Source organism: Bos taurus, chromosome X (assembly GCF_002263795.3).
Source record: "Bos taurus isolate L1 Dominette 01449 registration number 42190680 breed Hereford chromosome X, ARS-UCD2.0, whole genome shotgun sequence".
In the NCBI taxonomy this organism is placed as follows: Eukaryota; Metazoa; Chordata; class Mammalia; order Artiodactyla; family Bovidae; genus Bos; species Bos taurus.
The window spans coordinates 129,792,038-129,809,013 of record NC_037357.1 but is presented as its reverse complement, the minus strand read 5'-3'; the positions used below and the strand labels follow the sequence as shown (position 1 = coordinate 129,809,013).

At 44.6% G+C, this 16,976-nt stretch overlaps 2 protein-coding genes across 6 annotated transcripts in view; one reads left to right on the top strand and one right to left on the bottom strand.

Moving 5' to 3' along the window:
• Positions 1–12,969, bottom strand: TRAPPC2 (trafficking protein particle complex subunit 2). 2 transcript variants are annotated; one of them, XM_059883552.1, is made up of 5 exons: positions 12,886–12,969; positions 5,683–5,792; positions 3,133–3,276; positions 2,360–2,446; positions 1–1,127 (listed from the first exon to the last, which is right to left on the bottom strand). In XM_059883552.1, exons 2-5 carry the CDS (start codon positions 5,773–5,775, stop codon positions 1,029–1,031), a joined length of 423 nt encoding a protein of 140 aa, XP_059739535.1. In that variant the 5' UTR covers positions 5,776–5,792; positions 12,886–12,969; the 3' UTR covers positions 1–1,028.
• Positions 12,970–13,073: 104 nt separating this feature from the next.
• The window catches only part of OFD1 (OFD1 centriole and centriolar satellite protein), a 61,624-nt gene continuing 57,721 nt past the window's right edge, over positions 13,074–16,976 (top strand). The window contains exons 1-2 of one of the 4 annotated variants that reach the window (XM_005228446.5): positions 13,074–13,339; positions 13,548–13,673. In XM_005228446.5, coding sequence (XP_005228503.1) covers positions 13,581–13,673 — 93 coding nt within the window. In that variant the 5' untranslated portion in view covers positions 13,074–13,339; positions 13,548–13,580. Of the gene's footprint in view, positions 13,340–13,463; positions 13,674–16,976 lie in introns of those variants that run through there. The other 3 variants (NM_001192637.2, XM_024988076.2, XM_024988075.2) reach the window with 3 other exon arrangements.

Genomic DNA, 16,976 nt, shown 5'->3' with positions numbered 1-16,976 from the left:
TAATCTTGGACAAACATCTTTATTTAGGAAATCAAATAAATAGGGTAAAAAACTGTGATAGCAGCTTCACACAAAGACACAAGACCAAACTGAGAATTCCTTGCTCAGGTCATTCAGAATGGAACAAAATTCTTCAAGTGCTCACAGCACAGAAAATACCTGGTTTTCAATGAACATTTACTTGCTTTTCAATGGACATTTACTGGTTTACAATTAAGATCCCACACTGTTATAGTAAAAAAACAGACCACTCCCGCCCGTTCAGGTATACAGGTATACAGCCTGAAAAGCCTAGAGTACAGCTAATGTGATACAAGCTTTTCTTTGTTTACAATTCTAAAACTGCCTTACAACCTTCTACTAGTACATCTATCAACAGGTTCACTTAATCCTTAGTTTATTGTCTGATGGAAAGGAAACAAGAACATAACTTGTCACTGTGGTCCTGGCCTCCCACTATACAAACCTGGGCTCAGGAGTCTCGAATTACAGCAGGATCACTGTTTCTAGTCTGATAGGGGCAGGCCTGTGGCATTTGGCACTGCAACACAGTCTGCTCTGGCTTCTTGGGCGGAGCTATGTATACTGCCTATGTGTTTTCATAACATCTCTTGATCTACAGATGAGCCCATGTATGTGCTATCAACTTCATTCCCTACTGCAGAAGCTTATCGTTTTAAGTCTGCCTACCAAATCTTAATGATATTTGGTTCTGGAGTGCTTCATCAAGATCAACTATCTGAATGAGGAAAGTCAAAAGCTTATTCTCAATTTTTTAAAATAAAGACATTTCAAGATTACCAATAAAGAGCTCTTTATAAATAAGTTTTCACAAGCAAATATCAATCTGTTCATAGCTGTAAGAAACTGAATATACTATTTTTAAAATATAGAAGCAATTTCATTAGGCTTAGATAAACAGACTACCAGTAAAACTTTACCATGCTATTTAATCATTACTTACAATGTACACATTCCTGAGTATACCCCACTGTAGTGACATTGTGTACTTCTGAATTTTTTTGCATTCAGCTTAAAAGGTGTTTCTTCCCAAGAAACTGAACTTTTCTGTCAAATGCACTGGATCGAATAGGAGAATTGGGTTCATAAAATGGATTCATTGCAAACTAGGAGAGAAGAAAGTACTCAGGTGAGCTTGTCAAAGTAAAAAAGGCTGACAAATCATAGGTCTCTAAAAGGAAGATATTTTAAAGTTTTAAGTAATTAAAGGCATTCAAAACAAAAGTCTAAAGACCACATTTTTAAGTTTCAGTGAAGATGTTCCATTCTTAATGTCCCATTAAGGAAATTTCTGTCTTGGTGTTCCAGGGTAGTACCTGTGGCAAAACCCATGGCAGCACATATCTAAGCACTACCTGTGTAAGCAAAACCAACTCCTGGGATCCACCCTATGTGTGAAATACAATTACACTCACTTTCAACTATCAAGATGTTGATTCATGTGGAAGGCCTCTGGCTCTATAAAACACACTAAAAATCTGCCATATCCTCTGACTGAAGGAAAAAGTAATACCACACTACTTTTAAAAGTGTGGTAATTTTTAACAATCAGATTTTTAATACTCTGCTTTAACACAAGGCAAGTGATCAGTTTCTCAGATGATACAATGAGTAAACCATAATATATGTGAGGGGAAATTAGTACTGGATGGAATCACAAGTGAGGAAAGGAGTTACCAACTTTTATACCTTAATCGATTGGTGGTGTCCATCTTTATAAGAGGGCTAAATATTCTCTGCTACTTCTGACTAGAAATATTGACTGTTAACTATGTGATATGCAAAAAAATCTTGTGCAAATAAAGAACATTTAAATTATTAATATACTGTTAGCACTGCAGTTTAACCACTCACATCGTATTACTATTTCAGTTTTCCTAATTAAGTATCAAGAAATGCAAGTGGCCCCTTTCTCCTTGAGTGACTTTGATAATACATGAAATCACTTCCTACCGGTTTGTGATCTACATTCATTGCACTGTAACTTACTTGTTAATAAGCAGATGGGAAACAGTCTGAAATAAAATCATGAAGCAACTTCCCTTATATAGACTGCTTCTGTGTCTCTAGTTATGGTTCCCTCATAAAATCAACTATGTGCACCAAAAGGGAAAGAATGAAACTGATCTAAAAATGACTACGAGTTGTCCTCCATGTGTGTTAAGCTGCTGATAGAGACCTGCCTGCTGAGGGAGCTGTGAGGAACAGTCCTGCTGGGGGGAAGCTAAGCAAGGAGGAAAACTGGGCATCTAAGGGGGTTCCCTCTACAGGCCAGTGTCCTGTCATAGTTGGCATGTCTTTTATAATCAGATTTTACAAGGTACAGAACATATCATACCTTTATGTATAAATCATAGACATCAGTAAAGAAGTTCTTGATTCCATCTTCTTGCCTGACATCATGCAGCATAATAAATCTCATATGTGAAATAATTAAGGTATAATCTTTAGAAATGAAAACTGAAAAGTTGATCAGTTGATAAAATAGTCTTCGATTCACATGCAGTGTATTGTGCAATGGAAAAGATAAACCCATAAACTGGATTCAGAGTTAGGTTGCTGCTGCTAAGTCACTTCAGTCGTGTCCAACTCTGTGCGATCCCATAGACGGCAGCCCACCAGGCTCCCCCGTCCCTGGGATTCTCCAGGCAAGAACACTGGAGTGGGTTGCCATTTCCTTCTCCAATGCATGAAAGTGAAAAGGGAATGTGAAGTCAGTCATGTCCGACTCTTAGCGACCCCATGGACTGTAGCCCACCAGGCTCCTCCATCCATGGGATTTTCCAGGCAAGAGTACTGGAGTGGGGTGCCATTAGTTTTATCTTGAAGAGAACATAATCTTTTTTAAGTTAGAAAGTAACTACAAAATAAAATCACCCTTGATATGGTTCAGATAAACCTTAATTTTATGAGATTAGACTTTAAAATTATCTGTTAAACAAAAGATGTTTTTTTCCCCCCCAAAAAAAATTAAAAAGCACCATCAATGGCCATTTTTTACCTAACACTTTGCAGTCCACAGACTCAGAACCTGGCATCCAGATCTCATGCTGGTCTGGTTTGTCACCCCAACCCTTTGTTAGAGCTCTTTATTAAACAGGTAAGGATATGACCAGCAGTGACAAATGCTGAGACAAACCATTCATTGAATTTGTCCACCGTCTTCAAGTACATATTGTTCGACAGCCACATGTTCTCATCTACGAGGTCGAGGGCAGCGTGAGCTATGAACTGGTTCAGATGGCGGTGATCGTCCTAGGTGACAGTGAGTGACACCAGATTAACACTTCCATTCAGGGAATTCTAGACACAGCTTGCTCATGGGGAGTGGGGGGAAGCTTTCTGCTATTAAAGGTCTTCAGTGTTTTCACACTATTTTCTAATCTGGTATCTAAAACTCAAATAGAAATAGCCAATTACTTATGAAATGTGTTCAAGAAACTATAAAGATTTTTAAAAATTTGGCAAGAAGGAAATTATCAGATTGCATGAGCATTTAAGCATGGGGGAAAAAAAAAGGAAACTTCCTTTAAAAAACAAAGAGTAGATCCTGCTTTCAATTTTTCTCCCCTTCCCCTCCCCTCCACTCAGATCCTCCTTTCAAGAAGTACACATCTTTTGAGGAGGAAGACAGGAAAATACAAGGTAGGCCAGGGAGGTGGCGAGGAAAGCCGCAGGGACCAGCCTCGGGTTGGGGCGGGGCTAGGGCTTGGTGAGCAGGGGACACAGCCTGGCACTGGCTACTCTGAGGCGCAGGGAGATCCCAGGGCTGCCAACCTGGCTCGGCACCAGCTGTGTGCAGTCACCTGTGCTGACAGCGCAAGGTGATCCTGTCAAGCTAGAGATGTCCTTCTCATGGGCCTAAAAGGCCTAACTGAAGAAGGCGGGGCTGTCGCCCTGAATGTGGAGGGAATTCACAACCTGGAATGCAGCCTCATGCACATGAGATGCTTACTTTCAAAGTGAATTTTTCAAAGGACCCCTAGGTTCCCCCATTTCCTGGGCTGCAGTCCTAACCCTCAGAATGTGGCCGTATTTGGAAAGAGGGTTGTTGAAGACGTCATTAGTTACCATGAGGTCATGCTAGCAGCAAGTGGGTCCCTAATCCAGTGACTAACGTATTTATAAAAAGGGGGAAATTTGGAGACAGGCTCACATGCAGGGAGAAAGCCGCAAGGGACTGCAGTTCTGCCACAAGGCACGAACTGCCAGCAGCTGGGAGAAAGGCCTGGAACAGGCCTTCCCTAGCACCTTTGGACGGGGCTGGCCCTGCTGATGGCTTGATCTCAAGGCTTCTGGGCTTGCCAACTGTGAGACAATCTGATTCTGCTCCTCTCAGGCGGCCAGTGTCTGGTACTATGACTGCAGCTTTGGGAAACGAATGGAGCTTCCTGGCTGAGGAGGCTGTGCCTGGACTGGAGGAAGGTGGTCAGGTGCCCTGGAATCCCTCACATAAGTAAAGCATGTTTATACTTCAGTCCCAGCACACGGACAAAACTTAATTTATTTCTCAGAGAAATGGATATGTTTTGTGTCTGGCTCATGGCAGTCTTTCCCTTTGCACCTATGAGCAAACTTGATAGATCAGGAGAAAACTGTAGGAATGGTTTACAAAGGTGAGTGGTAGCAGGAGAAAGAACTAAGATCAAGTAATGCAACAGTTTTTATAGGCACTGCTTTGCCTACACGAGGCCAGTGGAATGAGAGAAAAACTATAAGTAGCTGCATACCACACAAAGCAACTACTGCTGCAGCGATGCCTCCCATCCAGGTTTCAAAGAGCAGTGTGTTCCTGGGAATGTGGGCAAATGACGGAGCAACAACACCTGCTCAAATAATACCTTGGATTTCTATCATATTTCAGTGGCAAGGTCTGAACAGTTGAAAAGCGTCCTACATTGGACATTACACATCATGACTAATTTCAAACATCAGTTTCTGTCTTAAAGGACGTTAAAGCCTATTTTTGGAGGCTGAGAAAAACACAGTGCAATGGTCAGCAATTTACTTGGAATATGGCTTTGTACAGGGAGATGGAGGGACATCTCTCCTCATCCCAGGACCCTACAGCTCTGTTTACTCGAGTGGCACCACGTTCCTGAAGCAAGCTGGTTTTTTCAGAACCACTCTTGACAACAAGAAAGTTGGGTGCCGTCACCATGAAGGAGAGCATGAGGGCCCCACGTGGCCAGTGGATGCTGTGGGAAGTCGATGACAACTGCCATCCCAGGGGTGGCAGGAGGACATGGGAGTCGAGGTCTATCTCAACCTCTAGCCTGTCTGTCCTGCTGGAAAAGGTGATTTGAGGGCACAGAAGGGGCTTTCTTGGCATTTCAGGGCTAGAGTGCCTGCCCCTGCAGACCCAGTATGATCACTGCCTTTGGCGGGTGATCTAGGGACTGGCAACCAGGGAAAGGAGACCCAGGGCATCCTGTGAGCCTGTGCCAAGTGTGTGCTGAACTAGAGCACGCACACACAATGCAGAGGACACTCCCGGCTGGCTCCTCTCAACCTGCAGGACTGCAGAGCAAGCCACCTGTAGTTGTGCTGGGTCTGCAGTGACCTCATCTGTCCAGACCCCTTCCAGTCCCACAGTCACATCACACCAGTATCATTACAGCAACACAAGTGCTACGGGCTTTTTTAAGGTTTCATACGCACTTTGGATTCTGCTTTTCCAGCTGGTAAAAACTCCATTTCAAAAACTGGATTATCATGGTGACCAACGATGACAAAGTAGAAGCTTCCAGACATCGTCTTCAATATAGCTCCTAATTAAATGAAAATAATGTGTATTTTTAGTACTCAATACAAAAACCCAGGAAGTGAAGAACTCCATTTTTAACTTAAACCTAAATTGTAGAGGAGGTGGCCCCTAAAGTGGCATGCTTTCCATGCCAAGATTGATAGACACCAAATGATAGATACCATACCAAGATGATACCAAAGTGCTGCAAATCTGGAAGTGGCAATAATCCTCAAGCTCCAGTGAGGGGAAAGGTGTGGAAGCCTGCAATTTTCACAGAGCAAACAATGACATCATTCCATTCCTATAGATACATAGCTTGTGACTGATACAATTTATTTATTTGTGATATGTTCTGGAGAATCCACTACTACATTTTCATAGGGAAATTAGAAGACCTCTAACATGACATCATAAAAACAACATTCTCCTGATGGGAAAGTGTGGACCATGGAGGGTAAGCCGGCTTCACTGTGGACTGGGCCAGTGAGCCTGGGCGCTGAGTGGGAAACAATGTACAGCTGCAGAGCGCTGTGCAGCACTGCCGTAGTCATCAGACTGTGAGGCGCTTGTCTTCTTCCCACCTGACGGCTCTGTGCTAGGATGTAACTGCACAGAAAGGAGCCTGTGATAGGCCTCCTCAAACATCTTTCCAAAGAGAGGAAGAAACAGTGCTGTACTCTAGAAAAGATGGAAGAAATCATAATCCCAAAGGAAGACATTCTGAGGCATAAAGAACTCTTGGAACAAGGGTTGACAGGTTTATTAAAGGCATAAAAAGAGAAAACAGGGGTGCTGGGGGAGAAATCAATGATTCTGTGACTTTTAGCACAATCACAATCTGGATGGATGGACGGGCAGACAGGCAATGGACTCGTGTATGTTGTTTTAGCACAGGGTCTTCTGAATCAGACAAAGCCAGGTTCATGTCTAGCTCTAGCGACACGAGCACAGGCACACGGAGATGTGCAGAGGAAGGGCACCCTGTGGAGCGGGGACCTGCTTAACCAGGTGCCAACAGTAAGGTGTGTCAGAACCCAGGGCTCATTGAGCCTCAGCGGGACTTCCATGCCATGAAACCTGAAGACAAAGGCAGGGATGATACCAAAGTTCTGCAAAACTAGGAGAAGTGGCAATGATCTTCAAGCTCAAGTGAAGGGAAGGGGGTGGAAGCCTGCAATTTTCACAGAGCAAACAATGACATCATTCCTTCTTGCTGGAAAAGGATTCATAGGTGGAGTTTGCCAAGGGAAGGGCTTGCTTTCTTCAGCACAAACATCTAAGAAGCAGCAGGGAAAAAAATACTCAAGGAAGATCCTTCTCCCTCTGCATACATGTTAAGCAGCAGCAGAAGACACTATATGTATAAGGAAGATTACCCTTCTGCTCTGGCCCCCAAACCCACTCAGCCCCATGTGGAAACTCGTGTTGGGGAGAAAAGCATATCCTAAGAAGAGCATAAGGATAAACAAGAAACTGCAAGAAAGAAAGGGGTGGTCACAAACCCGTCAGCTACATAGAACGTGAGCTGCTAGTCACGTGATTTCACACAGGCTTGAAGAGAGGATGCAGAGAAGCTGACCGGCGCAGTGGACGAAAAGGAAGCAGCAAGAGCACATAACCACCTTGTCCCAGGAAGGCAACGTCTACAGCCATTTAATACTCGGGGCCGAGCAGAGCTGAGACTTGATCTAGAATTCTGTGCTGTCTGATAGATGGGACTTTCTGCAAGGAGGGAAATGATCTCCATCTACGCAGTCTTTCTGTCACCTGAAATAGGGGCCCTTCGAGTGTCTCCAAGGTCTTAAGGTGTGGGGGTGTTACAGAGCTTGGCAGTGGGTGAAACTGAGGAACCGCAGGAAGAATTCAGGATGTTGCCAAATGTCTGGCTGAGGGGGTCAAGCAGAATATCAAGGTGATGAAACTACAAAGGAAATCACAAAGAGAAGCAATAGGGATGAAGATGAACGGGTCAATTCTGCATGTGTGGTGGCAGCCAGAATAAGGTCCCCTGGCCCCCACCAAGATGCCCACATCCTAAGCTTGGGAAACTGAAAATTAATCTAGGTGGCAAAGGGCATTAAGGTGATGCAACTAAGGCTGCCCATCAGCTGATCTTCAGGTAGGACAAGGATCCCGGCTATTCAGGTGGATCCAGTGTAATCACCAGTCTTTAAAAGTGGAAGAGGATAGAACCCCAGGAAAGAGTTGGGGGTTCTTGGGAGGGGGGGAAACGTGGCAGTGGGTGGATCGCCACAGAGATGAAACCTTGCTGGTTTTCAAGATGGAGGAAACAGCCATGAACCAAGGAATGTGGGTGGCCCCTAGAAGCTGGAAAGGATGACGAAACAGATTCTTCCAGAGAGCTTCCAGAAGGGATTTACGCCCAGTGAGACCCGCGTTGGCCTTCTACCCTACAAAATGGTACGATAAGTTTGTGTCGTTTTAAGCCAGTAAATTTGTGGTAATGCATTATGGTGGCAGTAGGAAACTAAGAACGTGTCAAAGCTGAAAAAAACCTGCAGGCTTAAGAAAAAGGGAGGTAGAAGAGACTGAGGACAGAGTGAGCTTATTTTCCATGGGTCACAGGGTTCAGAGCCCCGTGGAAATGGGGGGTGGGGGGCCAATAGTGCATCAAGGTAGAGCAACTCAGAGCAGTACAGGGACAAGAGTGGAAGAGAACAGCAGCTGGGTTTTCTAGCTAGGGTCTCATACTCCTAACACAGCCTCGAACAGGAAACTGCTTGGTACTAGCGGGACGGACCTGCAGGGAGCAGGGGGAGGGCGTGCCGTTGTGTGCTCAGTTGTGTCCGACTCTGTGCGACCCCATGGACTGTAGCCCGCCAGGCTTCTCTGTCCATGGGATTCTCCAGGCAGGAATACTGGAGTGGGTATTTCCACTCCATTTCCTCCTCCAGGGGGAGGGCACAGTGCTGGAATGTAAGAAAGGGAAGGCAGGAAGGAGGTGGGGGGGGGGGGGGCGGGAGGCAGGATTAACTAGCCTCAACAAGGACGGGAACCTTCTGAAAGTTCTAGTGCCGAGGCCCTCCAGGGCTTTGACTGATGAAGCCAGTGTCAGGTGACGAACAGCACGCTTGTGAGAAGCTGCCACAGTTGTTAAAATAGGATGAAGAAACCCTCCTATACAAGGGCAGGACTTGTTGGCTGAACAGAGGGGAGCCAAGACTCCCGTCTGTGCCAAGAACAGCTGTCTGTGGTGGTTAAAATGTCTTGAACTGCTTTTGAGAGAGAGAGAAGTGAAGAAATCAACACACAAGGAGTTCCGGACTTCTTGAAGAGACCATGTACAAGATGTGAGAAGTAGGGCACTAGCTAGTAATGGCCATAACGTGGGACCAGAAAGCCAGGAGGCTTGAGTCAGAAGGGCAAAAGCCCCACACAAGCTGAAACGTGTGCTATATGTTCAGAAAAACAAGAGACGTGCAGGCTACTATCAGGAAAAAGCAAGGAAGAATGGTCAATAATTTGAGGCACCTGGTGTGTAAACAACACGGGACACAGGTGTGTCAAATTTGAGTTTTCTCAAAGAATGGTTTTCACACAGCAAGTGTGGGAGACATGAGGTTAGGCAGGCTATAAACCCCAAGATGGGCATGTTAAAAAAACATTTGGGTTAACAACTCTGACGGTGTGACTACTGACCAGGGACATTGAGAAATCATAGGAATAGAAAGAGCCAGGCTTTCAGAGGTTAGTAACTGTTATGCCAACTTTCAGAAAACAAAGAGGCTTATCTTGAAGTCAGAGTACCGCTGAAGAGATTAAAACACCAACAGAAACAGGTATGAAATGCCTGTCTTCGGTCAGACACTAACTATGCTGGGAACTTCTACGATAAACTAAGTCCTTTAACGTGTATCCTTAGAAAGAGTGGGTTCCTACTCCCTTGTTCTAGAAGAACAAGTCATTCCAGACCTGCACTCCCTGTTGTGAAAGGGAACTAGGGAGATGGTGAGTCACCTTCTGAAGTCATGTGGTTCTCCACCTAAAAACTCATGGGAGACCAGTAGCCTGGGTGACAGCCTGGGGTACCCCCAGAGCAAGAGCAGTGCTGGGGACCCAGGGTGTGCACGTTCTCTGCTGAGGGAGGGACAGGAGGGGCCTGACTGGAACGTTCACATGCTCCATGTCACTGGCTAGCATGGAGTTTCTAGGGAGCCTTGGAGGTTGACCTTCACCTAGTGCAGCTCAAGGGGTTTGCATCAGTAACTGAGATGAAGCCAACTTCTCACACCCAAAGATAACGTGCTAAAGGCACCTAATTTATTAGAAGGCTAAAGTTAGGATTCAAAAGACCTCCACAGCTAGAAGAAATAGGTGACATGAACAGGACAGAATTTAAAGAATTCGAAATAAAGTTCTATACTTGGGCTGAAAAAATCAACAGCACAAGGGGAAGAGGGAAACCTAGTGTTAGAGTAGCTCATCTATGGGGACCGCTTCTCATTTACTGCCAGCTCAGTCAGAGGCAGCAATCCAATACACTGGCCAGAAAAGCTAATGCAATTCCAGACTGCATTAAGAAAAGATGATGTCCTCATGATACCATCTCTGGGGAAGATACTCAGTTCTGGGAATCACAGTTTTAAAATTCATTAACTCTGAACTGTGTGTGTTGGGAGGAGGGAAGCATTTAGACTAAGGAATGCCGTGGGAACAAGACAAAAGCTACTGAAGGAGCTGAGGATGTTTAAAATGGAGGCAGGTAAGACCTTTTGTGGAATAGATGCAATCTTTATAAATATGATGCCGTCTATGGGAAGGGATTTGACTAGGGATGCCAACTGGTTTTTCCCCATGAGCTTGTTCTTATCAGCTGGTAGTGATAGCCAGGAACTAGTGCTGAGAAAGATTCTGAGACTAAGGGTGGTCGGGGGAAAGATTGCTGTGATCAGTTACCACGTCTGCTATGGGTGTGGGAAAGGGCAGCGCCTATGTGAGTGCCAAGTATTTGCTAAATCTGAACTAGACAGATTTATTCCAGACTGTTCCAGAGGCCAAGCCTAGGGCTGCTCCTTTGAAGTTACCTGGAAAGACATTTGGGTGAATATAATTGAGAACTTAGTAACCAAGAATTATCAGGTTGCCTTGTGAAATGACTCCATACTAACATCTTAGAACATTCTTCATCAGCTCACTATTCTGCTCAACAGCCTTAGTGCTTCTCATCCAACTAAATACCAGTATCCAAAACCTAGTACCACGTTGTTCTACCTCAGCTACAGTGGATTGGTATACTTATTTTTTCCCTCTCCAGCTGATTGTGTCCAGTCCAGACTTATTTCTCTCTTCATGCCTGGAATACTCTAATTCTATATGTTTACCTTACCCATCTTTCAAAGTCTACCCAAATCCTTCCTTCTCCAAGTATTTCCCAACCCAACCTACACGGTCTCTACCTCCTATTTAAGTCCTGTCACTCTTGATGCCTATTAAATCGTTTAAGCCTTTCATAGCTAGGGGTGAAAATTCACTGTACTCTTCATTGCTGCTCACAAAGCTAACACTGGCCCAATTTTGTCCTTGTAGGTAGGCCTTAGATACCTTATACCCACAGCATGGGGCTCTGGAGTCAGGCCAGATGCCTCACTGCTCTTGAAAGGGTCCTGATTTTTTTATTCCTTTCAGAATTTTCGCCCTTCCTCCTTTGCTTTTTGTCCACTATCCAAATACTACCTAACAATGCCCTGATGAAGTCAGTTTTCAGAGATGTGCCCACTTATGTCCACCCCCAACCACTTTTTCTAAAATCTTTACTTGGTCTACAATGCATCTCTGACTCCAATGGTAAAGAATCCACCTGCAATGTAGGAGACCTTGGTTCGATTCCTGGGTTGGGAAGATCCCCTGGAGAAGGGAGTGGCAACCCACCCCAGTATTCTTGCCTGGAGAATTCCATGGACACAGGAGCCTGGTAGGCTACAGTCTGCTGCTGCTGCTAAGTCATTTCAGTCATGTCCGACTCTGTGCGACCCCATAGACAGCAGCCCACCAGGCTCTGCGGTCCCTAGTATTCTCCAGGCAAGAACACTGGAGTGGGTTGCCATTTCCTTCTCCAATGCGTGAAAGTGAAAAGTGAAAGTGAAGTCGCTCAGTCGTGTCTGACTCCTAGCGACACCATGGACTGCAGCCTACCAAGCTCCTCCGTCCATGGGATTTTCCAGGCAAGAGTACTGGAGTGGGGTGCCATTCAGCCTGCTGCTGCTGCTGCTAAGTCGCTTCAGTCATGTCTGACTCTGCGCGACCCCAAAAACGGCAGCCCATCAGGCTCCACCGTCCCTGGGATTCTCCAGGCAAGAACACTGGAGTGGGTTGCCATTTCCTTCTCCAATGTGTGAAAGTGAAAAGTGAAAGTGAAGTCGCTCAGTCGTGTCCGACTCTTAGTGACCCCATGGACTGCAGCCTTCCAGGCTCCTCGGTCCATGGGATTTTCCAGGCAAGAGTACTGGAGTGGGGTGCCAATGCCTTCTCCCAATTCAGCCTATGGGATCGCAAAAAGTCGGACACAATTAAGCGGGTAACACTTTCACAATGCATCTTAGTTCTTAGCCAATTCTCTGGCTATGTTTTCAGCATTGCTTCTTGAGAGACTTTTCTAATTAGATTTAAGCATCTTGGGCACCCAGCTCACCTATCTTCTTCACAGCACACACCAAGTGTAGCTCACTGGTTTTTAACCAGGGGCGACTTTGCCTCCCAGGGACAGGTGGCAATGTCAGGACGCTGTCAGAACTGGGAGGGAGGTGCTACTGGCATCGATTGGGTGGAAACCAAGGATGCTGCTCAGCATCTTACAGTGCGCAGGACAGCACCACAATGGAGCATTTTCCGACTCCAAACGGCAATAGTGCCGCAGTTAAGAGAGCCAGGGTGGGCTGAATAACCCAACCCAATGAAAGATATTACAAGAAGCAAAGCGCCTAAGCAGACGGACGTTTGCAGATTGAATCTCGGTATGGAATGGCCCCTGGGCTGTTGATGAGCTCAGCCGGCCAGGGACAGAGGGAAGAGAAAGGGCCAACACCCGGCTCCCGCGGGATAGGACACATCCCCCAGAGTCCCCAAGCGCCAACCGTCCACTCGCTCCATCCCCCTACCTGCGGCGAGACACCAGCAACCGAAACGCCCAGTTGCCGCGGAACCGAACCGCGTTCCTCAACTTCCGTAGGGACGCCGGAAGCAGCCCTCGCGATACTCCGCGGTACCGCCCTCGCGTAGTGGGCGGAGCTTCTGGCCGCAGCCCTACGCAGCTTGGCGCTTGCGCCGTAGTGCCCGGACTGCGGGGAGGGCTGGGATTGGCTTTGGGCGGCGCGAATTCCGGCCGACGCTGCACTTTCTTTAGCCTTCAGTCTTCCGGTTTCCGCCCGTGAGAGTCGCGCGTGGGCCACAGCCACGCCCCCCCCCATCAGAACTTCCAAGGCGCGCGCGTCTCTGCCCGAGTTCCTAGTTTGCAGTCCAAAGCGGAAGTTTCAGCTTGTTCCTCCTGGTACTCTGGGGTTGAGGCAGGACTCTGAAGGCAGGGGTTCCCCTAGGCCAGGGCCCGCATCCCAGGTTCGGACTCAAACTTGGGGCACGGTGGGGCGGGCTCGGGAGGAAGCCGACACCTGATGGCTCACGTGCCATCACCTGCCGCCTCCTCGAGGCGGGCGGAAGTGAAGCCTTTGGTTCCGTTAAAACGCCTTTCTCCCCTGGGCTTGTGAGGGCTTCCTTGGAGACCACTGGTCTGTGTGCAGAATTTAACATCTCCTCTGCCCGCCAGGTAAACCATAACCGATTTCTCTCCTGGTCCATCATGTTCCCCAAATCTGATGTGTTGAGTCAAGATGATCTGCGCAAAAAGCTGTACCAGACGTTTAAGGATCGGGGTGTACTGGACACACTCAAGGTATCAATTTTAGGCATATCTGTTAACGTAGATTTTGCAAGTGTAACCTGTGACAGGTGGTGCATGTAAATACATCCGTGTCTTGGGTATCACGTGATACAGAGATTGTGTTGGTGAGTTACATTGTTTCCCGTGTAACTCTTTAATCGTTAAATAAACACATTTTAGTAACGTTTGTTTTAGAAATCTTAGATGTTCCTGAGTTATGAAGTGGTTTTGTAATACTCGTATTTGAATGGAGGATATTGACACCATATAGGAAACATTAAGGGACTACTTACTGTAGAAAAGTTTGGGAAATGAGAAATTTCTTCTTTAAAATATATTGAAAGGTATAAATACTTGAGCAGCAAATATTTTTTAGGACACTTCGTGTATGAATTAACAGCAGGAAGTAGGATTAGCTCAAATGTGTTTTCTATATATATTTCATAAAAGTATTTTACACTTAAAGTAGGAAATTGAGGGAAAACTTTTTCTTCTGGCTGCTCCATTGTTTTTGTAGCCTTAAAAATACTTCAAACTCATCTGAGTTATAGAGAAACATGCAGAAGAGACGTCATCTCTAACACAACCACTAGTTGGCGTACTGTTTTATTTGTGTATCTTCTTTAATACGTGGTGATCATTTTCCTGTGTGTGGTTTTTGAAAAGAACATTTTATTTATTTATGGCTGCGCTGAATCTTCCTTGCTGCATGCGGGCTTTCTCTAGTTGTGGTGGGTGCGGGCTACTCTTCCTTGAGGTGCTCTGGCTTCTCATTGTGGTGGCTTCTTTTGTTGTAGAGCACAGCAGGCTTGAGGTGTGCGAGCTTCGGTAGTTGTGCACAGGCTTAGTTGCTCCGCAGCATGTGGCATCTTCCCATTTCAGGGATCCAGCCTGTGTCTCCTGCATTGGCTGGCAGATTCTTAGCCACTACACCACTAGGGAAGCCCTTCCTTTGTTTTTAAATGTTTCTTGAAATTCTAATTTTCATTGTCCAAAGCTGAGCCTGGTGCCATATACATAATTATGCAGCATTCCTCTGTTATTGAATATTTAAGTTATATTGAGGTTTACACACTCCTGCAATTGCACCTCTCACTTTTTGTTTTGGATAGATGAAGTGGCATTAGTGAATTAAAAGGTGTGAGCCATTTTAAGGCTCTTGGTTTATGTGTCTTTTTCTAGAAAGATTGTAATCTATTGACCGTTGAACAACACAGGTTCACTTATACTTGGACTTTTTTAATAAATATCTACTATGGTACCACACTGTTTGTGTTGGTTGAATCCACGTAATCAAATCTGGGGATCTAGACGGGGCCCCTAAACTCTGGTTCGAGAGTCAACTTCAGTTTATATTCCACCAGTATTTTGAAAATGCTTATCTCTCAGCAATATAATCATCATGACATGTTTTAAATCAATCTAAGATCGAGAAGCCCTTATTGTTTTAACATTCTTTCTTTTGATTATCAAGAAGGTTGTGCATATTTTCTGGCTGTATGTTTTCCGTGGATTGGTGGTTCATGTTCCCCTTGCCCATTTTTCCCCCCTAGAGTGCTAGTGTTTTCTTATTGATGAATTTCTTTTTGCTGTGTTTCTTATTGATGTATTTCTTATTGATATATGCTCTATGGAAAATTAGTCATCTTTCCAATTTTGTGACAATACAGTTGGTGTTCAATTTTATTTTGGCTCTAAAAAGGCTGAAGTTGCATTTTTCTATGGTCAAATCTTTAGTTTACTGTTTTCTGCTGATTATTCTCAGTAAGTCATTTCCACTAAGAATGAATATTCAATTTTTAAGTTTTTAAAAAGGTTTCATTTTTTGTGGTTAACTCTTTAACCTACTTGGAATTAATTGTAGTATGTCGTGCATTAGTCCACTTTCTTATGCAGAATTTTTCTTGCATCTAGGCATGGTGTATGTTCTTTTACTGTGCTTTGGATTTAGTTTAGTAGGATTCTATTTCATGTGTGTGGTCACAATTGATAGTGACCTATCATTATCCTTTTTTTGGCTTTGGTATCAGGATTATGCTAGCCTTGTTCTCTTTACAGCTGCAGCCTACCCTCTGAAATACTCTTTGTTCTTTGCAGCTGACCATTCGGTTTCTGTTGCACTAGCTTCATCAATGACAGGGAGAATTTTTACTTTCTCAGTCTGAGCTAATTTATTTTCTCAGTTTAAGGACTGGCCTGGGTGAGTTCTAATTTTTTAAATTCCCTGAAGTGTTTAGTGGTCTAATTCACATTCTGTTTGAGTGTTTGAAAAGAGTTTGTTTTAATGGTTAAGTCCAAAGTTATATCAATATCTGTTAAATGAATTTTATGAAATCTTTTTCCTTATTTTGAATCTAGTCTGTCAGTTTCTTTTTTTAAATTGGTGTATAATTGCCTTACAATGTTGTGTTAGTTTCTGCTGTACAATGAAGTGAATCACCTATATATTCCTCCCTTCTTCTTGCACCCACCATCCCACCCCTCTGGGTCATCACAGAGCACCTAGCTGAGCTCCCTGTGTTACACAGCAGCTTCCCACTAGCTGTCTATTTGCACATGGTAGTGTATATGTGTCATTCCTAATCTTCCAATTCGTTCCCCACCTGCCCTGTGTCTGCATGTCCCTTCTCTGTGTCTATGTCTCTGTTCCTCCCTTGCAAATAGGTTCACCTGTACCATTTTTTTTTTAGATTCCACATACATGGGTTAATATATGATATTTGTCATGAGTTAATATATGATATTTGTCATGAGTTAATATATTTGTTTCTTTCTTGCTGACTTACTTTACTTTGTATGGCAGACTCTGGGTCCATCCACATCTCTGCAAATGACTCAATTTCATTTCCTTTTATGGCTGAATAATATTCCATTGTATATATGTACCACATCTTCTTTATCCATTCATCCATCGATGGACATTTAGGTTGCTTCTATGTACTGGCTGTTGTAAATGGTGCTGCAGTGAATGCTGGGGTACATGTGTCTATTTGAATTATGGTTTTCTCAGGATATATGCACAGTAGTGGGATTGCTGGGTCATAGGGTAGTACTACTTTTAGCTTTTTAAAGGCACTCCATCCTGTTCTCCATAGTGGCTGTATCAATTTACACTTCCACCGTCAGTGCAAGAGGATTCCCTTTTCTCCACACTCCCTCCAGCATTTATTGTTTATAGATTTTTTGATGATGGTCATTCTGACCAGTGTGAGCTGATTACTCACTGTAGTTTTGATTTGCATGTCTCTAATAATTAGTGATGTTGAGCATCTTTTCATGTGCCTCTCGACTGTGTTTATGTCTTTGAAGAAATGT